This window comes from Podarcis bocagei (genome assembly GCF_964188305.1).
Source record: "Podarcis bocagei genome assembly, chromosome: 5".
Lineage (NCBI taxonomy): Eukaryota > Metazoa > Chordata > Lepidosauria > Squamata > Lacertidae > Podarcis > Podarcis bocagei.
Genome location: NC_138129.1, coordinates 72,671,673 through 72,697,677, shown reverse-complemented (window position 1 = coordinate 72,697,677; position 26,005 = coordinate 72,671,673). Strand labels below are relative to the sequence as shown.

At 42.9% G+C, this 26,005-nt stretch overlaps 1 protein-coding gene across 5 annotated transcripts in view; it reads left to right on the top strand.

The window, feature by feature from the left end:
* DDAH1 (dimethylarginine dimethylaminohydrolase 1) overlaps positions 1 to 17,423 on the top strand; it is a 125,014-nt gene extending 107,591 nt beyond the window's left edge. For all 5 annotated transcript variants that reach the window (XM_081194095.1, XM_081194097.1, XM_081194096.1 and 2 more), the window contains 2 exons: positions 12,610 to 12,753; positions 13,703 to 17,423. In XM_081194095.1, coding sequence (XP_081050221.1) covers positions 12,610 to 12,753; positions 13,703 to 13,819 — 261 coding nt within the window. In that variant the 3' untranslated portion in view covers positions 13,820 to 17,423. The remainder of the gene's footprint in view (positions 1 to 12,609; positions 12,754 to 13,702) is intronic.
* The last annotated feature ends 8,582 nt before the right edge of the window (positions 17,424 to 26,005 follow it).

The window sequence follows — 26,005 nt, the reverse complement described above, 5'->3', positions numbered from 1 at the left end:
AGGATGATTTGACCCTCCCCAACCAATAACTACACATTTGTCTGTGTTAACTGGAATACACTGTTACCTTAATTAAATTTCTTCAAAATATCATTGATTTTTATGAATGGAAAGGCTTTATAAAAAACTTTTTATTAGCAAAGACATACATACAAAATACACAGAAAAAACAAACAAACAATAAAGAAAAACATGCATAAAAAAGAAAATAAAAAATGATAAAATAGTCTTACAATGTTTGTACTTAGATTGATATAACTCCTGCTTTATATATAGTGAAATTATTTAGAAGTCTAATATTTGTATAAAATATATATAAAACAAAAGGAAAAACAAAAAAAGATTAAATCAGATTAACTACTTAGACAATAAAAATACCTATCTATTGATAAGTAATACTTGATATAATTTGAACCCATATTAATGTTTTTTGTACATTATAACATTCATCATTATAACATTCATTTTGGGTTGAATCCCTTTTCCATTGTTGTATTGTTGACTTCATTCTACCTCATTACAGTTTTAATATAAATGTTTCTGTTTTCTACCCTGTCTTTGATTATTAATCCTCGTTTTGGAATGGGGAAAAAATATTTTGCAATCTGCAAAATTATTCAAAACACATCCAAGTCTTGTTGTTGGAACCTTGTTTATCAAGTAGTTATTAAAACATTCCCATTCTTTTTAAATTTTATCTGTTGGTTGATTTCTTATTAACTCCGTCATTTTTGCAAGTTCCAAGTACTCGCATAATTTTAGTTGCCATCCCTCTCTTTGATGATGTGAGTTCACTCTTCCACTATTTGGCTTATTTTAAGCAGTGAATTAATCTGTTAAAGTGCAAAATAGCCAATTGACTCTGGAAACCCTATAGCTGATTGACAGCTATAGAGCATGCATATTCTAAAATTCATGACTTGACTTCCACTACCCCCATCAACGAGCTTTAATTTCTTTCGAAATACCTCAGTACTAGACAAAAGCCTTTTTAATTAGCACATTAAGCCAAGCAGAGTACCCAAAAGAAGACGGATAAAAAAAATTAAATTCTGGCTGTGCTTCTCTTTGTTGTTCCTTATCAGGAGTGACACATGAAAGTCATTTCAAAGTCAATGTTCTTCAGTGTAGGAAGTTCATCTCACCCTGCTGAAAGAGCAAGTTTACTATGATACCTGTGTGGCTAGCTTGCCATATTTTAAAGTTGCAAAAACTATATCAAAACAGAGGAAGATTGGAATTGAGTCGTGCATCAGTGTAAGTCAAGAGCCATTTAAACTGCGCAGTGAGGTTAACTGGTGGTGTCAGGCTAAAGGAAGGAGATTTTGAGATAGGCAGAACTCCTATCAAAAGCAGGCAATTTCTAGGGCAGGTGCTTAATGGAACTTGGAAGAAAGAGGAAATCTTCACTGTGCAAGAGTTCAACAATTGGCCTTCTGTGGTTGCTTGGCCTGCTTTGGATTAGCAAATCTGTCGAGCTGGAGAGACTTGTTTCTGTCTTCTATGCTATAGTAGAAAAAGTTTTCCTACAGGACTAGCATAGGACTAGGAAGGACTCCAGGGGATAGCAAGAACTATCAGGTGCATCTCCAAGCATGTGTCTTGCTGCCCCATATATTTGATCAAAAACTTCATGAATGATCAAAGATAAATAAATTTAAAAGCCTTCACTCTGGGTCGGACTAGCCAATGGAGGCTTCACCTGAAGCACAAATAGCAGGGATTTTCGTTTTGTTTTGTCCAAACCATAGAAGAGAGAATGAGCGTGGCAAAGGTGATTCAGGCTTCCCTGCGACCACTATTTTACATAATGAAAAACACGCACCTTCATTGCATTCACATAATTAACGTCAGGACAAATGACATTGCCGAAAATGCAAACTTAAGTGGATACCCTTTGGGGAGCTCTGAACTAAGAACTAAGAAGAAGCAAGTAAGATAAAGATGAAAATATAGCCTAATTACTGCATTCCTTGCCACGATTGGAGAAAAGAATAACAGGAATATCCCAGGGCATGAAGAAACAGGCTTGAATTTACAATCACTCCACAAATTCTGGAAACTAAAAAATTCTGGAAATATACCGTAGCTCCATTAGTATGTGGCACCTGAAGGACTATCAACTATATTGTAATGTAAGCTTTCACGGACTAAGAGTCCATTTCATCACTTACATGACATGGGCTTCTTGAAAGGTTTGCAATCATCAGGGTGATGTCACGGCCAGATTTCTGACACTAGATCCCTTTGTAGAATTCCCCCATTGTAGCCCGAGTAGGTTCTGTTTTTCTTTTGCTGCTTTTGATGTACAGCAGAGCAGAAGCTGTACCCAAAGGGCTTGAATAATAGCTCTTTTCAGTGAAATAAAGTTTGGTCCTAAGGATGCAAAGGTTACACTGCAGCTCAGCCTGTAACTGAAATCAGATCTACTACCTAGAGCTCCATCTAGTGACTTCCCAGCAAGATCCAGAGGATTTCCCCCTCATTTTCTCTGCTTGAAAACAGAAGAGAAAAATGGTTTCTATTAAGATGAGCAGATGTTGCTGGGGGCATCAAACTGAATAAGGTTATTGTGAATGGCTCTTGTTTTGCTTTTTCCTCCTGTTTATAATTGCTGAGATTTTGTGTAACTCAGATTGTTTGTACTTGTTTGTTTGTTTGAAACGTTTTTACCCCCAAATTCCTTGATCTGCTGGTTTAACGACATGGGTTGTGATTGTAAGAGAGAAAACTGAAGACTTGAGGAGGTATAGTACAGAATGTACTACCTTATTTTGCATAAGGTATAGAAGAGGAATGGGGGATATGTGGTCCTGCAGATGTTGCTGGACTCCAGTAAGCCTCCACCAGTATAACCAGTGGTCAGATACGACAGGAGATGTAGTGTAGCAACATCTGAATGGTCATAGGTTCCCCATTCCTGGTGTAGTAGGACTCTTTAAGATTATTAGACTGCAATCCTGTGGAAAAGTATAAGTGCCATTGAATGGGTTGGGACGTATTTCTGACTGATCACGCATAGGATGGTGCTGCTGGTCTTAGTTTAATATTTGTCTTGCTTGATGCAGGTTGTTGGTAGAACTAGTAGTTCTTCCTCTTCTGGTTGGGATCCACAACTAAGACCCAAAGTCAAGAGAGAGGAGATATACCCTAAACGTTAAGGGCTGGTGCTACCGTTGGGCAGAGTGAAGCAGCTTCCTCAGGTGGCAGATGCTGGGGACAGGGTGGCCACAATGAAGCAGCAGAGGACAGAGCTGTGGATTCCATGTGGCCTGCCCTGCACCGCTAGGCTAGCCTACTGCCCCCAGGTCACCAGTGTTGAAGTAAGATTCAATGATCTGTCCAGCTGGAATGGACTGGATTAAAAAAATAGGGATGACATGTTGTCTTTTGCCTCAGACAGCAAAATGGCATGGTCTGGCCCCGATAAATATCCATGCCTTCCAACATCTAAAGAATCTTTAATAGGATCAGTAAGTAACAGTCTTTCGTCCAAGATTTATTTTAGTGGCTAATGCTAGTTGTTATGAAGAACGAAAGAAAAAAAATGAGGTAACTTGCACTCCCTTCCTAAATCCTCTTCCAGTAGGCCAGTAGTGCTTCTGACTTCCATCAGGAACTTTAGCTCTGAGAAGTCTGGAGCATGCTCCGTGTAACTTAGATTTCCACGTCAGCCAATAGATATCTATCTAAGTATTATGCTTTAAATGGCCTCACTATCCTGTGTTTTGTTTCTCGAGTCACTTTTTAGCAGCCCTTAGAGTCCTGCTGAGGCAATACTTGAACAGATGCCTATTTCTGATGTAATTCAGTTAAAGTTTCATTAGCCCTGGGGACACAGGCTAGACAAAATCACCACTAGGAATTACTGGAAGAACAAAAACCCACTTTATTCCTATTATGCTCTCCTCCTCATCCCTTCCTTCAAATGTAAATCCCAAGATTCTGCTTGTTTACTTAGCTGGCTGGGCAAACATGAATGTCCAGCTACCAGGCTCTGTCTAATCCTCTAGAGCTTGTATCAACTTTACCAGGCAATGTACTTCTGTGCTGCTTGCCATAGGTGGACAGAGGCTCTGACTTATTCAATATCGAGTCCTGCTTCAAGCCATCTGTCATTTTCAGGCACTTCAGAGCTTTCCCCTTAGTTCCAAAAGGCTTTTGTACATGACAATCTGTATTCCCATTCAGGCTTAAGTACTATTGCATATGCGCCAGCGAAAAAACAAAACAAAACTTTGTGCATATTTTCTGGAATATTGTATACTAGTTATTTTCCAGTTCACTAACTGCTGAGTTTACAGAGAAATGAAGAGGTAACATGCTTTACACTTGAGACTTTTGGCTGGTGCTGATCATTGTGTGCCACTGAATTCTCCTCTTGATTGGGTTGGGTTCTTGGTGCAGATGTATATTGGACAGAACTTAGTGTGTTCGGCAGCTGGGAGAGAGGGAGATGGAGGGAGGGTCTGCAAGGGGCACAGATAGCCACAGGTTTGGTGGAACTGCAGCAGCTTGCAAATTTCTCTAGCATCTAAAACCCTATCTGAGGGTATTATAATGGAGCAAATAGGTAGATCCATATAACATTTCCTGGGTAGACTCTGTGAGGACTGCTACACAGAGATCTAAACAGGGATTATTATTAATAATAAGAAGAATAATTTTATTATTTGTACCTGCCCATCGGACTGAGTTGCCCCAGGCACTCTGGGCAACTTCCCAATACGGGGCTGCCTTCACATGTCTTCTAAAGGTTATATAGTTACTCATCTCCTTGACATCTGATGGGAGGGTGTTCCACAAGGTGGGTGCCACTACCGAGAAAGCCCTCTGACTATAACCTCACATCTCTCAGGGAGGGAACCGCCAGAAGGCCCTCAGAGCTGGACCTCTGTGTCCGGACTGAATGATGGGGGTGGAGACACTCCTTCAGCTATACAGGGCTGAAGCCATTTAGGGCTTCAAAGGTCAGCACCAGCACTTTGAATTGTTCTCTGAAATGTTTGGAAATGCTGTTTTAAACGGCATGTGGTGAAAATGCTTTTCATCCTGGGTTTCATATGTATTCCCAACATATTGCTGTGTTAATTTTGGAAGTAATGGTAGTTTTCTACTACTTCAGCATAGTAGATGTTGATCGTTCTTAATTGCATAGCTGTAGTTGACACATTACTCTCCTAGTGAGACATTTGTCATGGGATATCAAAGTAATTGAAATAACACTAATTAGCTGCAAGTATATCTGTAAAGAGCAAATTAGCACAATTTCTCAAGAGCATTCTGGCTGTAGGAGAGAGCACAGCAGCCATTTAATAATTTTACCACTGGTGCTGAGGGCAATTGAGTACGAGCCCAACAACCCGAGACATAGAGAGCTGTATCCAATGTTAGTCCTGCTGAGAGTAGACCTGTTGAAATGAGTGAACCTAAGGTAGTCATGTTCATTAACTTCCGTGGGTCTCCTCTGAGTAGGACTAGCATTGGGTATAACCACAAAGAGTCAAGGACGGCACAATGTGTCCTTGTCTACATATGTGTATGCAAGACATACACACTGATGGAACACACATAAGTATGTATAACCAAGACTCACAGTGTACCCTGACTTGAGGTTTGCTTTTCTAAGAAGGGCAATTAGGTGCAAGATAACAAGCCAAAGTTTCATTCAAGTGTGGAGAACTACTGGCACTCATGCATAATTAGGCTCTCCAGGCTTCCCTCACCTGGCTTCCAAGACCAAGCTGCACCTTTTCTGAGAACCTGCTAAAACGCAACACAGCATCTCATGGACCTGAATCTTCTGCCCTTCTTGGGCCCACGGCTCAGTAGTGTACCTGCTCCACATCTCCTGGGGCTATTGGAGAATTGTCAGCCATTTGTCTTCCATCCCTTGAATTCTCAGGTTTGATCTCCTGGTCTACTACTGTGTTCCTCCAGCTTAAGTTTATTATTCAAATGAAGTTATTCTAGGTTTTTTGTTTAATTCGTTCTCCTGCCAGGTTAACCTTCTCCACTATTTCAGTGGTGTTGCTTTTGACTGAATCCACACGCTCGCTCAGATCGTCTGGCTTGTTGTCTAGCGTTGTTACCCAGCAATCTTTCAAGTTCCTCTTTAAATGATGAATGTTGTTGCAATAACTCCCCCTTTGCTGCATTAGTCAGCATTGCCAACGTTATCAGGGCTTCCTTGGGAGGAGAACTCCCTGTTTAAGAAATGTCTTTGGGGATTCAGATGTACCAAGAATATTGTTGCAGAAAATGCAATTACAGATTAAGGAAGGCGGATTTGGAATTCCAGATCTGGAATTTATACCATCATGCTTATGTATTGGCAATTATCGGACACTGGAGACCTGCTGATGGTCTTAATCTCCCGAATTGGGCAACCCTAGAGCATACATATACCGGTACAACACTTTTGGTTGGGTGGACAGTATTAGGATCAAAATATTTGAAAGTTCCAACAACTCCTGAAACAATTAAGTCAGCTAATGAAGGCTGATGCTGTTTTCAGAGCTTTCAGCATTCCTAGAACCTTCAGCTTTTAAAGTATGCTGAAACCTCATGTTATCAGTTCTGCCTTTCCCCACTATTCTACCGCAAGCAAGAGATATTGTTTATTAAGCTGCAGGTCACTTTAGGCAGGCTTTGGGGTCCATTTTTACTGGGTGAGCCGGGTTTCTGCCTTGCTACGCCAGCATCTAGCAGGCACTGAAGCGCTGTCCCCTTATACATTTTTTGAAAGTTTTTTTTCAAATTTCTCTCTCTCTTTTGCTGCAGTTGCATAATAAACTGGGCGAATCTGTGATTGCGAAAGAGTTCAGCTAACCACAGAAATGCTTGAGAGTACAGCAATTAACCATAGCAAAGAAAAGTTAGCAGAGAAATTAAGCTAGTAAACAAATGTGTGTTAAAAGTTTGGGACTCCTCTAATCATGTACCTCTGGCCACCTGGAGCTTGCCAGCTCTTGTGACTGGGGAAGCTGTCCGCTTGGCTTACGTAAATAGGAACTTGGCTTCCCTTGTTATTGTTCTTGTTTGCTTTCCTTTGCTTTTCTGAGGACCAACTTCCCTTCTCTTCCCCTGCTCGTGTTCCAAAAGACAGGATGTTCATTCTCCGAAATTTCTTGAATGCAACAGCAGTTTGAGCCATTTCCTGGACATGTTTTTTGCTTTCTGCAGGAGTTCCTATGCAATGGCTGAAGCTATGCCCCCAGTGCCGCCTTGTTTCAAGGTTATATCAGAAGAGGCAGCAGAGCAGCTCAGGGACACCATGTCAAGAGTAGTGCAAATCTACAGCCTGGTTATCAGTTAGATTCCTAACTGCCACTGAAAGGCCAAAGTAAAATAATAGCAGGAGTATCCTGTGGTTTTTTCCAGCCGCAACGCACCAGAGTGCAGTTCCAGCACCTCTCAGGTTGGCGCCATTGTAGGCCAGCACTCCATCCCCCCCCCTTGTGCCTTTACATACTTCTGAGAAGCCCCAGATGAACATTTCAAGTCAAATCGCAGCTGGCCAGTGTGTTCTTTAAAATCTATTAATCCACCTAGCTGCTAGCAACTCCTAGCTGTGATTAGCAAAGCTATGGATCGGGGCCAATTTGTATTTCCTTTTCTTCAACCCATCTCTCATGTAGTGGTGGCAGGCTTTAAGCTTTTTGGCCAGGCCTCCACCATTGCCCATGCGCACATTTGCGCGAGGGCCCTTCCAAGCTGCCCTAGCCATCCGCCTGAATCTAAGAGAACGAATGAGGAAGGAGTGCATTTATTCGACCTACACCAGAATCAGGGGCGACCCCCAAACCAGCTTTCTGTAGTTTTTAGCACCTCCATGGGCGGTGAATGCAGCTGTTGTCAAACCGGCACGTTTTCAGGGCTGCCCCAGTAGCCTGGCGACTTACTGTAACAACTTCATGGTGAGTTCTGGCACCTATTTTCTTGCGGGGGTGGGGAAGCAGTGGTGGTGGTGAGGTACCCTAAAGAGAGAGTGCCTTGTGCCTGCATGTGTGGTCATTGTGCATGCTGTATATGTGCTTGTTGTGTGCAACATGCATGGTGCTGGTGTGAGTGTATATTTGCCGTATGTGTGATGAATACACATGTGGGTGCGAGTGATGGAAGCCTGCTGGGAAAGGTTAGGTAAAGGTAAATGTACCCCTGACCATTAGGTCCAGTCATGACCGAATCTGGGGTTGCGGCGCTCATCTCGCTTTATTGGCCGAGGGAGTCGGTGTACAGCTTCCGGGTCATGTGGCCAGCTTGACTAAGCCGCTTCTGGCGAACCAGAGCAGCGCACAGAAACACCGTTTACCTTCCCGCTGGAGCGGTACCTATTTATCTACTTGCACTTTGACGTGCTTTCGAACTGCTAGGTTGGCAGGAGCTGGGACCGAGCAATGGGAGCTCACCCCGTCACGGGGATTTGAACCGCCGACCTTCTGATCGGCAAGTCCTAGGCTCTGTGGTTTAACCCACAGCGCCACCCGCATCCCTGCTGGTAAAGGTTAGCTACCCATAATAAGCCTTCCCCATATCTACCACATGTTAAGTTGGCTGTTCCGTATTCACTCTTTCCCTGAACACCATCTGTTTAAAATAAGGTCTCCAGCAGTTGAAAGGAACACCAAACTAAATATGTGATGTCTCATTTAAAAAATTAAAAAATAATAACAGAGATTTGACTGGAATGGGGTTCGAGGCACAATGGAACAATGAGAGCTGGGATGACAGCATGTGAATGAAGAATACTCAGTCTGTTTAGGGTCTTTGCTGGGCACATTTAATTGCATTACTTGTTATCCTAGACTTCAGTTGGCAAAGTATGCCTTGTAAAACACAACTGGAAAAAATGAGATTGGGGGCTTTGGAAATTTCTTTGTTTGACATCAGGAAAGCGTGACTCAGGCTTTGGAGAATGCGGACCAAAAATTGCCCTGCACAGGAAGGACAGATTTCCCAGAAAAATTATGCATGAAGGAAATGCCAGGCTCGTAGTGTAGATGGCCATGCAAAGGTTTCTGGGCAGGAATCCAGATTCACACATACTGAATTTGTGACTGTTTTAATCTTTGTCAATAATGAAGTTTCCCCCTGTAGTACATCTTAAACACAGCACACACTGGCGAAATGGATGTGAATTTTTCTATAATACAGACATTTGCAATGAGTTAAATACAGTGGTACCTCTAGTTACGAACTTAATTCATTCCAGAGGTCCGTTCTTAACCTGAAACTGTTCTTAACTAGAGGTGTGCTTTCGCTAATGGGGCCTCTTGCTGCCGCTGCGCCGCTGGCACATGATTTCCGTTCTCATCCTGGGGCAAAGTTCTCAACTCGAGGTAACTCTTCCAATCCATCACTACCATCTTTTAACTGCTAGCTAAAAGAGAGGTTTAGGAAGAGAAGGGTTTCATTTGCTCCAGGAAGACCTTTTGGTGCATTGTGGTGAAAACTGGTTTGCATCTAAATGGTAAATGGAGCAGCTTCTTCCCATTAGTAGCCCCAGAATGAAATCCTACTTGTTTTGCAGTTTTAGGGCACCACGAAACAGCGTTTCATCAGACGGTTCTCTCAGTTATCTGCATAAATTTGCAATTTGCTGTGCTATCAATACATTGTGGAAGATGTCTCGTTTGGAGCACTTTGTCAGCAGCACTGATACTGCTGAAATTTGAAAAAAAATTAAAGGTTCTGAATATGCATTTTCCCAGCTCACAGTTCCCAGATGTATTCCAAGAAGATCTCACTTGTCCTGAAATCCTTTGTCTACATGGAATTTAAATGAAAAGTATTATGGGTTTATGTGCCAGGTTTGTGCTTGTGCAGTCTTACATTCATTAGGTTAGGCACTCAAAGCCAGCAGCGATGTTGGTACATGTTCAGAAGTTAATTTCTTTGATCCTTATCTTGATGACACTCTGGTTTATAGACTAAAACTTTAAAAAATGGAAATGTAATTTACAGAGCAGTACCTTGGCTCCAGTTGTGAGCAGTCAACTGCACCTGGAATTTCCAAGTTTGAAAAAGTCATGTATACCTCAAGAGCATACATGTCCTGCATGCAGCCCAATCTTGGCAAATAATAGACGAGCAAGGAATAGATGCAGGTGGGCTTGTGTGCAGGTGGGCAGTATGGCTGAGGGAAACCTCTTGCCAGAGACCGTGCTGACTTTCCTCTCCCCCACACTTAATGGTGTTGAAGAACATGCATGCATCTTTTAAACTTTCTTGTATAAAGGGTCACATGCAAAAAGTATTCTGAGACTATATGAATATAAATATTAATAGCTATTACACTCACACACACAGAGAGAGAGATATTCTCCAATAATGCTTTAAATTGCTGGTTTGATTCCCAGTCAAGCTGATGGGAGTTGGCTCATTGCTGACTTCAAATGCAGAGCCATCCCTGCACCACATGGCTATGACTCCTTTTGCATAGACCTGTAGGTTGTCACATTAGAGACAAAACACTACTATTTAGTCATTCTAAAGTGTTTTGTCTCTTTCTTTTTCTATTGGCCCTATTTTCATCTAAGGAATGCCGGAGGGTATGGATGGAGAAATAATGTGATCTGGTATTAGTCAGATTCCATTGTCCCTATGTGACTCCTCAAATCACAGCTGTGGGTCCATCCTTATACCCTCTTTTTAAATGTTACTTACTTAGACCAGTGGTTTTCAACCAATGTGTTGTGGCACCCTGGGGTGCCTTGAATGATGGTCAGGGGTGCCACAGGCAACCCTGGCCTCTGTCCCTCTTTCTTTCTTTCCTTTCCTCCCTTCCTCTGATGTCCTCTCGCATCTCTGCCTCCCAAAGGCTTGCACAGCTGTTTGTTGCAGCAGCCCTGCTACAAGCTCCCCAGGCAAATGGTGCCTCTGGGGCTGGCCAGGGGGTGCTGGTTGCCAGGAGCAGAGGTGACCTCAGAGTAAGCAAGCAGGCGAGGGAGCCCAGCCAGCCAGTCCACCAGCCCTTGCTGTTGGGAATGGACAGAAAAGTCCCAGGCCCCTGTGGGGCAGTGTGAGGAGGCACCTCTCTTTGTGGCAGGGGGGCAGCTCAGAGACCAGGAGCGGCAGCAGTGGCTGCCCGGAGGACTCCCAAGGAGAAGAGGCTGAGGGAACACTCCTCAAAGGAGAGTGTTTATAAAAAGGGTAAGAGGCTGCCAGCTCTGCAAGCAGGGAGTGACATATCTGAGCTCCTGAGCCCCACAGGGGTGCTGAAGAAAGAATGCAGTTGGGCAAGGGATCAGTGGACTCAAAAAGGTTAAAAACCTCTGACTTAGACTATTAAGGTAAATAAAAGAGCTTAAAATGGTTCGTTTGATATTCTTCCACAGACACTATGTGCACAAACTATGGGATAGTATACAACACAAGAGATTGACTTTGCTGTTTCTATATTTGTGTTTGGTTCACATCTTTGGTTTTGTAATCTACTATGTGATTTCCAAATGCCTTCTGTTATTCCAGAGTTTGGTCTTGGTTTAATTTGCTGTTTCACTTGGGGGTCTTACATCTCTCAGAAAGTATCGCTCAGTATAAGGTTACATATTCCAAGGATTCGTTGCATACTGTAAACAAAATCAAAAGGTGTTTGGTTTCTGTGCCTTCTGTTTAAATGATTGTTTGCAACCGACTCAAAATACATTCCTGAGAGCTGAGCAACTGCTTCCATAAAAAAGTACAATAGCAGGGATTTATCTTCCTTTTCCCTTCAAGAGTGAGGCACCCAATTTGTGTCAGATCATATCCAATTGTAGGTTCTTTTTGCACTGATACCAGGAAAATGATGCTACGATAAATTATATACCTTAAATGGAACCTAGACAGGTTTACTATGAACAGATCTAGCACAAACTAAATTAATTCTCAATCAAGGTAATCCAAATATTGTGCAAAGGAACAGTATTTGCAAAAGAACTCATCCTCCTGCCACCTGTTTGATCTTGAGATTTATCTATTTAATTGGTGCCAAATGCATAGAAGAGCATGAATCTTGCAAAGATCATCTAGTTCAATGTTCTCTATCCTATAGTGGTCAACCATATACTCCTGCTCCCTCTGTGACAATCAAAAGTACAGTATCACTGCTTCTGCCTATAGTCTGAAGTGAAACAGTCCAGCTTAGTTTATCACTTCATTCTGAGTAACTGAAATTGAGGGTTGAAACTTCCATAGAGGGCATGTGCTATTGTCAACTGCAATCCTATACACACTTAGCTACTGGTAAATCTCACTGAACTCAGCTGGTTTACTTCTGAGTAAACATGTACAGACTTGCCCTGTAAATGCCATAGCTCTTTCCTAGAAACTGATGGAAACGCACAAGAGACAATAGCAGGTTTTACTTTCAGAGACTTGCTTTAAGAAATCCTTCCGCCATCTTGGAAAGTATTCAGTCCTAAATTGTACAAATGGAATTCATTGTGACTTTGCTTTGTGCTAATACGTTTGGGACTTGGAAGTGCCTGGTATGCATTAGAGACCTCTCTGCGGAAACAGTACCTTTGTGCAATTATTTCTTGTAACCCCCTCCCCCAGAAGAGCCCCCCCTTACAGCTGATGAAATCTTGCTCTAAAGGTCTCCACCTTAACTTTCCATAACAGACAATGCAGCAGATGAGTGACCACCGCTACGACAAGCTTACAGTTCCTGACGATGCTGCAGCAAACTGTATATATTTAAACATTCCTGGCAAAGGTCACATCTTGTTGCACCGAGCCCCTGAGGAATATCCAGAAAGTGCAAAGGTAAAAAAGCAAATGGAATAAAAGCTCCTTCTTATAAGGTGCCGATCAATGCTAAACTAATAGTGGCTGTGTAAGGGAAGGTGCGGAACGTTACTTTAGCCGTGCCTTCAAATACTAGCCATTTCCACTCCCCCTTGCACTCTGCGTTAAAGAGGGGGAAAGGAGTGGAAAGGTGAAAGTTTTATGTGCATGGTGCTAGCAAAAAAAATTAAGCAATGGGTCTTGTGCTGTGAATTCCAACAGCTTTTCTTAGCTGCTCCAGGTGATGGCACAAAGGTTGCGATTTTCAAGGATGTACCTGAGTGCAGAGCATTTTTGTATCATTCATATGTGTTTTCATACCTCAAGCATAGGAGACCTGGTTACAGTTCCTGATGCTTAAGTCGATGCTTTGTAGCTCTTTTAAGTTTTCCATCATCTCTGCTCTGTAAAGGATTCAGGGTGCAGGTTTGGGATACTTGCTGCTACTGTAGTACTGTTTGGTTTAATCAGTTCTATAAGTGATGCCGACACATGCTGCGATTTTTAACCACCTGATAGTTGTGCAGGTCTTTCCTTGGTTCGTGCCATTAGCACACTTGCATTTTTTGCTCCGATGAATCATTTCCCTGTATCCCCTTTCCAGTTTTAACAATTCATTGGACCGAGAGAGGTTTTGAACCAGGCCTCCAGAAAGCACTCCCCCTAAAGGCCTCTTTTTAGCCCTCGTCAGACTGAAATATGTGCTCCCAGTGTGATCTGGGAGCTGTAGACTTGTGTGTGTGTGAGAGAGAGAGATTTCCAAGTCAGAACAGCGGGGGGGGGAGGGGGGAGGCATAAGTGAATATGGAACCAAAGCACAATTTTAGTAGCGCAACCTCTTATTTAAATACTTAGAAACCGTTTCTGTGAAAGTAAGAAATTCGCAAATATAACACCTTTTCCCTCTTGTTTCTTCCCTCCCCCATAGGTCTTCGAAAAACTGAAGGACCACATGTTGATCCCTATAGCAAACACAGAGCTTGAAAAAATAGATGGGGCGCTCACTTGTTGTTCTGTCCTTATTAATAAAACTTCACAATTATGAGTTTACAGACTTCCTCCCTTGTAACTGGCAATAATGTACATGCAAGGCAGACGAATCTGTACCCACTTTTTATTGGTTCCCTTGACAATCTACTGTACCACTGTGCTACTAACCTTTGTTTACAATGGTGCCCTTTCAGGTGGTAATTAAGGTGTGTGTGTGTATATATATATCTGCTTTTTTCTGATGTAAAAGGACTCTGCTGCATGTTTGTCTGGACTTAACCGAAGACCATTATGACGATTAGTGGTTTATATAGTTGGTGTGAAACTGATCTAGAAAGCAGACGTAGGGGGCCACATCTAACATTACTTTTAACTGACACAAACCTTATGACCCAGGTCTTAAATGCTACTTTATAGAGTGCTCGGGTGCATATTGTGTACATTACACTCCCAAAGCATGCTTTAGGTGCAGGATTCCAAATGTATGAAGCAAGTCAAGTCCCTTTAACGGCACATGCGGACAGGTGCTAGAGAAAGTATAACTTTTAGAATTTAGCCTCCCTTTACACAAGCCAGCTTTACTGTTGCATTGTGTCCAGCAGTATGCTGATGACTGCCTACCTTGTACCCCAATGTAATACAGGGGTTAGGAGCCGATGGTCCAACTCTTTGCTTCTGCTGTTGTTGACTTCGTCACGGGAATTTCAAATTTGTTCCCATAAGGGCTTTCTCATCTTCTTTCCCCATTGATCTGCCTACCTTCCATCCCAGGTATTCATGGCCAAAAAAATGACCTTTAGAAATAACAACAAAGCTACGGGTTATCTTCCTGTTAGAAAATAGATATGGCAGAAGGAAGGGGCTAATTATCTCTTCTCCCTCCTGACCACTTTTTAACTAAATATTGGTCTTCAAGCATCTTTTCTACCTACTGGGGAAAAGTTATGGTACTGTATATTTTCTCCCGTGTGTAAAAAAGGAGCTTGAGGAGGATTTGGGGAGGGGAATGGTTAGATGTGAAAGGCTTTAGCAACCCCTCCCCTGCTTATTCCTCCACTTGGACTTGAAGATATCCACAGCTGTTTTTCTTTACAAAAGGACTACATGTGACTGCCATGTAACTTCTGCCATGTAACTTCTATAACCTCAGGCTTGAGCGATAGCTGGGACATAAAGGGCTCAGAGTAATACCAATGCCTTTAACTGGGGATGCATTAAGATGGATTTCACGCCCTCAAATCAGTCTGTTACACTTCGGTGGCCTCTAGTCATTTCCCCTTGAATTTTGGGATGCTTTCTCATTAAAGCAAGATCTTTATGCCTGTGTTAGGTGGGTTGCTTTTGTGCTTTGCTGAAGGCATCTGTTGGGATTGAAATTTACATAGCGTGCCATCACGCATGAGGCTTATATTAGTTCTTGCTTCAATCCATTTTTAATGTAAATGTGAAATCTACATTGGCCGCAATACTCATGTTGCAAAGGCCTCTAATGAACATCTATAGCTGACATTGGTTCTGACGTCTGTGCTCATTAAGAGTAATGCAGAAATCAGCCTCGGTTTTATTCATCCCTGACTTTTTCTCTTTTGTTCTGTGTCTTGTTTTTTCTTCTCCTTCTCCCTCCCCTTCTACCTTTGCCTTCCATTTCTCTTGTCTTCTCTCTTCCAGAAATCCCTATTATAGGTAACTAAAACAAAAGAAATTCGATAACATCATGAACCTGGGCTTCTGTGTAGTCCTTTTTAGAGTACCAGCTGCAGTGTGAAATGTACTGTGTTTTATTATTCCACAGTATTGTGTTGCTGCTCATGCCATGGAAGTGCATTAGAAGAGAATCGTGAGCAGAATCTATTGCAAACGGCGGGTGGCACCTAGGGAAAAAAGTGTTCCTGCAGAGGATTCTCAGGGGGATTTTATTCTGATAGTCTTGAATTTCAGCAAGGCTTAAACCACTAGTAAGTTTATCCTAGTGTATCCTAGAAGCTGAGACAATGGTGTCTTTGTTTATTCACTGGATAGGCAGATAGCTCATAAATAAATCTTATATCAATCTTGTTCTAAGAATAATCCACGTGTTTATGTGAATCTCAAACTTAATGTTCTGACACCCGTACAGTCGGCCTTAACAAATGATGTTAACAAATTTCTTCTTCATCTCACCTTCACCAATTTTGCTTTACTTTTCATGTTTTTTTTGTTTTGAATTTTCGTTTGATCAGAGTTCTTCTGAGAGACAACAGTGAACTTCCTGGGAAGTTTCGGTAGTGAGAAAGAGATTGCGGGAGTTCTAGCTGCAGAAGTTTGGCTTTGGTTTTTTACTGTGGTGTATTCCTTCGAATAAGGAAGAGAGTTGTCTTCCAACAGGCTGCCATGACTACTCTGTCTAAACTTTCAGGTTGTTGTGCTCGGAACAATGAATATCTTGGATGATTTTTCTAACTTTTAATTGTGTGACTGTTTATTATGGAATTCAGCTGAAAGAAATATTTCTTATGGTAAATTCTGCAACACGCTTAAGGCCTTAGTCATATGTTTTTTCACCACACACACAAAGAATATAGACAATTGCATTGTCTTGAAACCTGTTATGTCATTTCAAAGTATGGAGATACTATCTAGCTCAAGTAGCGCTAGGAACTCTCCAAGGGCTGACATACGGTCTGAGTATTTTATCAACTTCCTGGTTAAGGCCACTATTCTCCAATGCTAATTCTGTCTAGTTGCTGAGGTGTCATAGAAGGAAGGAAGACTGGGTAGCCAAGTAATAAGGAAAGAATCTCTGAAACTATTTAACCATGTAGGGAATCCAAGAAATGTAAACTGGAAAATGCTACCAATATCATCCTGTTGCCTTTTAGAAGGATTAAGTATACTTAAAAACTCTCTGGTTTGTGATTCTTTTGCCCTTTCATTTCTCCCTTTTGATGAGAAATTATACTGCGTCTTATTCACTTGTCAGGTATTGCTCATGTTCCATCAAGCCATAAGCCTTAGAATGAGAATACATGAAATTTGTGAAGTGAAATAAGCATTCATGAAAGAGGCAGAGCTGATTCATATGGGAAGGGTTTTATGCGGTAAAGGGAATTAATATGAAAGCAATGCATTTCTTTCACCATTTGGAATTCAGTTTATAAGAGAGAGAGAAAATAGTGGAAGAATTGCAGTGATTTTTGTGACAATATATCCCTGCAAGGAAAAATGAAATAAAAACAGCTGCAGAAAGCCACTCTTCAAGAAGTCACCATCTCTCCAGCTGAAGGGGGAAAGAGGAAGAGGTATGAAGTCATCTTCCCCAAACATAAGCCCCACAGCCCAAAAGATGAGAGTTCTCCTCTGTTATGTTTCAGTGGACGCCCTGTCAATCAATCAATCAATCAATCAATCAATCAATCTCCTTTACTGGCATGCACGGACCTCTTGCCACGGAAGTAAAATCTGCAAATTCCTGTGAAAGGGTCTTCATCTTTGATGCTTTCTTTTGTCTCTGCATTTCACCTTCAGAGCTGTGTTGTCAGTACGCCAGGCATATATCTTTCTAATTGAAGACTTGCAGATTATGTTTCTCATCTGCTTTTTGTGTATAAATTTGTGTGATGGGTTGCCTCTGCTAAGCTTTTGATAGTTCACTGAAGGCTTTTGGGGCACGTAGTTTACCGTATTTTTCGCACCATAGGGCGCACCGGACCATAGGGCGCACCCAGTTTTTAGGGGGGGAAATCAAGAAAAAAATCTTTTCCCCCCCCCCAGGCCCAGAGAGCAGCGGAGGGGTTGCTCGCAGCTATGGAGCAAGCCAAGTTTTGGCTTCCCCTTTAGCCCCATGCAGCCTCTCCTTGCCGGGAGACGCTGCGCAGGGCTAAAGAAGCCATAGCCCCGTGCAGCCTCTCCTTGCGGAGGGGTTGCGCGCAGCTATGGAAGAAGGCAAGGCAGCGAGCGGGATGGATCCCGCTCGCTGTTTTGCCTTCCCCTTTAGCCCCGCGCAGCATCTCCTTGCCGGGAGACGCTGCGCAGGGCTTTCCTGGCTATGGAAGAAGGCAAGGCAGCGAGCGGAGTGGATCCCGCTCGCTGTTTTGCCTTCCCCTTTAGCCCCGCGCAGCGTCTCCTTGCCGGGAGACGCTGCGCAGGGCTTTCCTGGCTAGGGAAGAAGGCAAGGCAGCGAGCGGGGTGGATCCCGCTCGCTGTTTTGCCTTCCCCTTTAGCCCCGCGCAGCATCTCCTTGCCGGGAGACGCTGCGCAGGGCTTTCCTGGCTATGGAAGAAGGCAAGGCAGCGAGCGGAGTGGATCCCGCTCGCTGTTTTGCCTTCCCCTTTAGCCCCGCGCAGCGTCTCCTTGCCGGGAGACGCTGCGCAGGGCTTTCCTGGCTAGGGAAGAAGGCAAGGCAGCGAGCGGGGTGGATCCCGCTCGCTGTTTTGCCTTCCCCTTTAGCCCCGCGCAGCGTCTCCTTGCCGGGAGACGCTGCGCAGGGCTTTCCTGGCTAGGGAAGAAGGCAAGGCAGCGAGCGGGGTGGATCCCGCTCGCTGTTTTGCCTTCCCCTTTAGCCCCGCGCAGCGTCTCCTTGCCGGGAGACGCTGCGCAGGGCTTTCCTGGCTAGGGAAGAAGGCAAGGCAGCGAGCGGGGTGGATCCCGCTCGCTGTTTTGCCTTCCCCTTTAGCCCCGCGCAGCGTCTCCTTGCCGGGAGACGCTGCGCAGGGCTTTCCTGGCTAGGGAAGAAGGCAAGGCAGCGAGCGGGGTGGATCCCGCTCGCTGTTTTGCCTTCCCCTTTAGCCCCGCGCAGCGTCTCCTTGCCGGGAGACGCTGCGCAGGGCTTTCCTGGCTAGGGAAGAAGGCAAGGCAGCGAGCGGGGTGGATCCCGCTCGCTGTTTTGCCTTCCCCTTTAGCCCCGCGCAGCGTCTCCTTGCCGGGAGACGCTGCGCAGGGCTTTCCTGGCTAGGGAAGAAGGCAAGGCAGCGAGCGGGGTGGATCCCGCTCGCTGTTTTGCCTTCCCCTTTAGCCCCGCGCAGCGTCTCCTTGCCGGGAGACGCTGCGCAGGGCTTTCCTGGCTTCTCTGGGAGGTGGGGGGATTCCCCCACCTCCCGCAAAACCAGCAGAAGCCGCGCGCACTTTAAAAGGGCTGCACGGCTTCTCCTGGCTTTCCTGGGAGGTGGGAGAAGGGACTGATGCGGCCAGTCAGTCCCTTCTCCCTCCTGTGGAAAAGCCCGCAAGAGCGCACGGAGCTTGTGTGCGGCTCTTGGGGGCTTTTCCCACCTGCCTCCCCCCCCTGCATTCGCTCCATAGGACGCACACACATTTTCCCTTGCTTTTTAGGAGGGAAAAAGTGCGTCCTATGGTGCGAAAAATACGGTAATTAATTTTATTTATGGATAAATTCGTATGTTGCGCTCCAAAACCAGTTTCTGTATTGTTTCCCAAACAAACAAACAAAAATGGATTGCTATGCCTGATTATGCAACAGTTCCAGGATTGCCAGCTTTCCTGATTTTTATCATTATGGTCCAGGAAATTACTATCACACCCGGTATCAAGAAGCATCCCTCCACAATGGGGGGATTTTCAGAATTTAAAGGGTGTTAACGTAGAGTGAGAGAGACTCATTTAGATCTTTAAATGTGTGCATACTTTGTATTCTTCCAGCAGGTACATTTCCCTTCTCGTTATTGTGTACCACATGGAAGTATAAGTAAACACTTGGAAATCTATGCTCCAGAATCAATGTTTGCAGTTCAACTTTGTAACATAGCAAATTCCTTTCTGAGGCTGGAACTAGACTCTACAGCTAATGCAGAGCTGTTGCCAAAGCCAATTCTCCCCTTCAATATCTAGAGGTTTGTAACATAATCACAATGAGTATCCTTATATGTTATGGGTGGGGTTGGGGAAAAGGAAAAAGGGTATGGAGCTGTTGCTTTCAGCTACTGCCCGCATCTACCTAATTTTGGCCTGAAGCACTGAAACTTTATCTAAATCATTATTTAAGCCTATATTTGGCAGTTTTACAATCTGATTGCCCGTTGTACAATCAGTAGACTCAAATGGTAAGACCTTTCTTACACACCATTGCTTCGAACTTTGTTATTGAATATTTCATTATAGGAAATAACCATGTATTTAGAAAACTGCTATTTCCATTGAGGGTAGTTCAGCCTGGCCTCCTCTCAGTCCTGATATATTATAAAATTCTTCAATGTGTATGTTGGGGGCATTTTTTTAAAAAATGCAACACCCTTTCCCTGAAGTGTAATCTAGATTGGTAAGAGTCCATTTGCCACCTGTTGATTCAGCTGGTAAGGTAAAAGTAAAGGACCCCTGGACAGTTAAGTCCAGTCAATTTCGGCTATGGGGTACGGTGCTCATCTCTGCTTTCAGGCCAAGGGAGCCGCCATCTGTCTACAGACAGCTCTTTTGGGTCATGTAGCCAGCATGACTAAATCACTTCTGGCGCAGCGGGACACCGTGCCGGAAGCCAGAGCGCATAGAAACGCCGTAACTTCTGATAAAATCTAAAATGACCTCCCTTGCACTACCCAATTCAATGTTTGGAACTGCTTAAATGAAAAGATGGCAAGCCTAGCACTGTTGTATTCTGCAACTTACTTTGTCCCACTGTTTCCTTTGTGATCCATGACCTGCCCAGAACTTTACACTTTCCCCCCAAACACTTTGGTGGTTACAAAATTGGAAGCACCAGATAAGCTCTCCCATTTCTTTTTATCCTTGTGTTGTTTAGTTTATTTTGGGGCTGAAGAAAGTGATGCAACTTGTGGGTTTCCTTGTTGGACAAAATGTGATTGGTGTCATCTAAGGTTCCCCTCCTTATGCCAACAAGAAGTTTGTATACATGATGTACCTTACATTGCTACACTTGGCATTTTTCCACTCCCACCCACACCACAAAGTATACACTCAGTTGAAATATTTCACAGATATGCCCCGTTTTAGAAGTGTACTGTGGCATTTTTTTGTTAAGGACAGGCGAAACACAGCAGTCCCATAAGATGGGATCATAGCTCAGGCAGAACATCATGTTCAGCTTAGTGAAGAACTGTCAAAATCTCCCCCTCCCTGTCTTCTCCCTCACTGAAAGCAAACTCTGGTACAACTTTGGCACTTATTTAAATATAGGCAGGGCAGAATCCATTTGAGTAATAATCAAATGTTTCTCAGGAGTTGGTACATATCCATACAAAAGAGAGACTGTGTTGTTGTTTTTTGAAGAGCATTTTTTCATCTGTTAGAAGCTGTGAGCAAAATATCAGGGACCTTACTTGAACTCCCAGAAAGCTTGACACTGGATGCTTGATGGTGTAGCTTGTATGAGATCTACTATGAATCAAGTGCATTGTGTTGCCTTACTATGCACAGATATGACTACTAAATTACCACAGTATTTTAGACTCTGTTACCTTTGAGAGACCTTTATTACAATCTAGTATATTGTTGCCCACTTTTTTGTGCCAAACATCCACGCATTCCATAGTCTGTTAACACTGGAAAAAGTTGATTCAGATTTTCCATTTTGTTTCGTCTTCTGCAGTTTCAGTACTTCATGTACACATATCACTATGGAATAAAGTGTCAGTTGCACCTGGACCATGTGTGCTTTGTTCCAGTAGACGACTTGAATTTTCTGCTTAGTTTGGGTTTACACAAAAGTTTGCATTATTTTGCCAGCCATGCAGAAGTGGAGATTAGTAACAGACCTTGCTTTTTAACATTGGGTTGGAAATAATAATAATGAAAATAATAATAATTCAATTTATATACCACCTCTTATCAGAAGATCCCAAGGCAGTGTACAGCATTAAAAACACATAACAGAACATCAATGATATAAACATAATTGAAACATTAAAAAAAACATACTGACAAATCTCGTTTGTGACTTAGGTCACAGTGAAATCAATGTGAAAAAATTAGTCATGACTTAAGTCTCATTAATTTTAATGGGAACTAGCAGTGCAGTTCTATATATGTCTACTCTAGGGGAGACCCGAATAATTTGGCTGCCTGAGGCAAAGGACAAGATTCCACTCCAATTCTATATTCAGAAGCTGACTAGAATGGCCATGGAAACTTATTTCAATAATTGCAATGGAATATTGCCTGAAGGCAATGGGCTACTTATGGGGGCAGGGTGCAGAACATGCCATATGGCATACAAAGCCCTGTCCTTTAATAGGAGGGTATGACCCAGAAGGTTCATTCCTGCTGCTCCCCCTCCCCCCAGCACTAGTTGCCTGACACAGTTGCCTCACTCTCCCAACAGTAGGGCTGGCTCTGTTCTATACAGAATTGAGTCTGTTTGAGCTCAGTAGCACCTAGTCCCAAATTAAGTTTGCACAGGATCGCTGCTGGGCAGAGCAATCCTAACCCTGCATGGAGCAGGGTGGGGGTGATCAGAGTGGCAGAACCACCATTGTATCAGAAGTCTCTCAAGGCAGAATGGGGTGGTGGTTTTCTTGGTTTGTTGTTGTTGTTTTCCTGCACCAGCTCCAGGCATATTGCCCCCCTCACTTGGCAATGGGGCCAACATAGGATCCAGCTTAGCTTAGCTTTGCTTGGACCATTTGGTAGCCTCCAAACCCATAGTTCATAAAAGCAAAATATTCCCAACTATTATATTGGTAATGCTATTTAGATAATTTGAGTACTTAATGCTTATATAGCAATGTCCACACTACTTTAATAAACCATTATTGCAGTCCTTAACATCTATACTGTAAGATGGGTCTGTGTTATTATCCCCTTATTGTAGGTGAGGGTGCAGGTAGGGATGTTTGATAAATTTGATTTATTTCAGATTCTGATTATGAACTGACTTGATCAGTGCCTCCCAGACTTGTACCTGTACAGAAGAGAACATAGCCACCGAGAGTGGCTGGGTTATATTATATTATTATTATTATTATTATTATTATTATTATTATTATTATTATTATTATTACTACTACCTTTGGTTTTCACATGCACTGAATTATGCAACAAGGTGCTTAATTTAAAACAACAGAGCAAAATGCAGTTTAAAATCGTATTTTGATATAAAATAGTGCATAAATGTGAATACTGTTGAAAAAACACAGAAAAAACACAGGTCAATATTGAAAATGCAAAGCAGAAATAACTAGCCACTGTATCTTCTTTGGTGTGCTCAGGTGGAGATAATTTGCAAGATCATGATGAGCACCTCACCCCCATATCCTGCATCTCTCATTTCCACTTATTCTAACACTTTAAAAAGGTAAAGGTACCCCCCTGACTGTTAGGTCCAGTCACGGACAACTCTGGGGTTGCGGTGCTCATCTCGCTCTGTATGCTGAGGGAGCCAGCGTTTGTCTGCAGGCAGTTCCCGGGCCATGTGTCCAGCATGACTAAGCCGCTTCTGGCAAAACCAGAGCAGCACACGGAAACGCCATTTACCTTCCCGCCGGAGTGGTACCTATTTATCTACTTGCACTTTGATGTCCTTTTGAACTGCTAGGTGGGCCACCACTAATCACTGGTGTGTCATTTGTAAGTACTTGAACCTAACTGGAGCTTTTGTGAAGCAGAGAGTCAAGAAGGAGAGAGAAACATCCATGAAGACGGTGCCCTAAAGTCACAATGTTTCATCAGCATCAGCTTCCCTGTCGCTTGATTTCATGGGTTATCTTTTGAACTGAGACAGCATCTTGTGCTAAGTCCAGAGAACTTTGCAGCTCAGCTCTACAAATATTGACTTGGAGGTAAATCCCACTGTAATTGATTGAACTTACTCTGTGTAGGATTGCTTCTTTAAAGAGATGATAATGCTCTTACATTATTTAAAATAGCAAAACCATTTAGGTTACAGAAAGAATAGTTATATTATTGTTCTACGTATATTGCTTATATTTTTATACCTGCATTTGATTATTATATATGATAATATTAAAACGTGTGTGTGTGTGTCTAAAAAAGAACAGCATATAGAGGATATATTTAGAGAGAAGAGTTTTTCACAGCAGTGTAGTACCATCTAGTGACAGCTGGAGGCTGGTATGACTATTAACATGCAAGATTAAAGTCTACATGACATGTAACATTTACCATAGTATAAATCACATTATGTAATACAATATATAAATTTGTATTTTTTTTTGGGGGGGTGAATGAATTTATCCATCCATCTATCTATACACACAGACACACACATATATGGCCATTGTGAGAACAGGATGTGGACTAGCTGGGCCACTGGCCTGATCCAGCAGGCTATTCTCATGTCCGCTTTATTCATATTTAGATTTATTTATCAATTAATCACTTTAGCTTCATGGCAGAATGGTAGTTTTTTTAATCCTGTCTGCCAGCCTTAATGCTAACCCAGAGCTTTCCAAACTGTGTGTCGCGACACATTAGTGTGTCGGCTGCAACGTGTAGGTGTGTTGCGTGAACTCTCCTCTTGGGGCTGGAAAGGGGTTAGTTTCACCTCCGGTTTGCTAGTAAAACTGAATTACTGCGTTGTGAAATGATGCATGTCTAAAAAGTGTGTCACCAACATGAAAAGTTTGGAAAGCTCTGTTCTAACCACTATACCACTATCACTATAAGCGTGATTTTAGCTAATTTGGCACAGTTTAATGAATACGTAAGGCACAGGTGTAACACACAGGGCCCATGTTCAGAATCTCCCACATATATATATATTTTAAGTTAAATAGTAGCTGGGTATGTATGTGTTAGATTGGGACTGCAGTACTGCAGCTAATATTGCACAGGTGCAATGTTTTTGCCCTCTACAACTAAAAACACTTGGAGATTGGTGATTTCAGTTGGGGACTGGTATATTGCTGTGTTCCCTTGCCATCCAATATGCAGGGTTTTTTGCTCAATTTCAGAATGGTATTTCAAGGAGGGAACAAAATTGTATCCCAACTGACCAGAGATCCTGGCCTACCTTATGCAGTAATACATGGGTTTGGCTTTCCTGGAGAGAGGTGTCCTGCAAGCATTTTTTCGCATGGCAGCTGTTCTCTGCCACAATGTGGTCTGATCGATGAGATTGATCTAGGCAGGCTCAACCTGTGGGGTATCATTCTTCCACTGATAAGAACATATGAAGCAGTCTTATGCCAAGGAGGCTTCTACTGGGTTCGCTATAACATTGAATAGAAGAAGGTAAAAGGTGAGAGGTAAAAGATTGCAAAATTACTTTCTGCAAATTCCCATCTTGGCCCGTGGAAAAGCATAAGCCTGAAGATAGTCCCATTGCAGAAAGATGAGTTTTGCATTAGGGAGTAAATCAAAAACAGAAGGTCCATTTCATGATGCAGAAGCCAAGTTAAATGTGGAAGGAAACAGACAACAGCCATGGCAAAAGCAGGGATGAATGCTGTTGCCACATTTCCAAGAAAACATCTCTGGCAGAACAGTAAAAGGTAATAAATGTTACATGCATTTAGGAAGACATTTGCATGCACGCTGTGTTTTTTCCTTAAAAGTCTGCCGCCTATTTCAAGGTGACCTTTGATGATTGCGAGCCAACAGAAGTTCAGATTGTCAAGGATTAATCATGCGACTGCAAGAGGAACGGAGTGGTAATAAAACCACTACCTGCACAGCAGAGAGAGCTGGGAAGAGCGCTAAAGAGTCAAGAGCTATGAACGTCACATGTAGATGACCTGAATACAGCAATCATTCTGAGTGATCTTCTTTCAGAGCTCCTTCAGAAGGAAGAGAGAGAAATCTTCCTCTTCCTGATAAGGAAAACTGATTTCATCAACTGACAGCTTACACGGAGAGAGAGTTTTTCAGAAATGGTATCAAAGGAGGGGGCGGGGGGCTGTGTGTTACAAGACTGAACGTGGTTCCTGGTTGCTAGTTCCTTACTCAACACAGAGGTACACAACACAAGCAGCTTCAACAAGTATGCACACAATTGCGTCAGATCATGAACACGATGACTTGAGAGGATATCTCTTTCAGCATTGTCTCCTACCCCAAGCCTTGTTTTTGTGCCATGAATTCATAGAATTATAGAGTTGGAAAGGACACTAGGGTCATCTAGTCCGACCTCCTGCAATGCAGGAATCTTTTGCCCAACGTGGGACTTGAACCCATGAGGTCCACAAGTTCCAGTGCTAGGAGAGAGAGAAACTTCTCTAGCCACTTTCTCCATACACTTCTATCCCGTTTCTCTACAATGTAGGTGGAAATTTCCATCTAGTAGCTATAAATTATAAGAATTTAAAGTAATGCTGGAAATGATTGGGGGGGGGGAGAGATT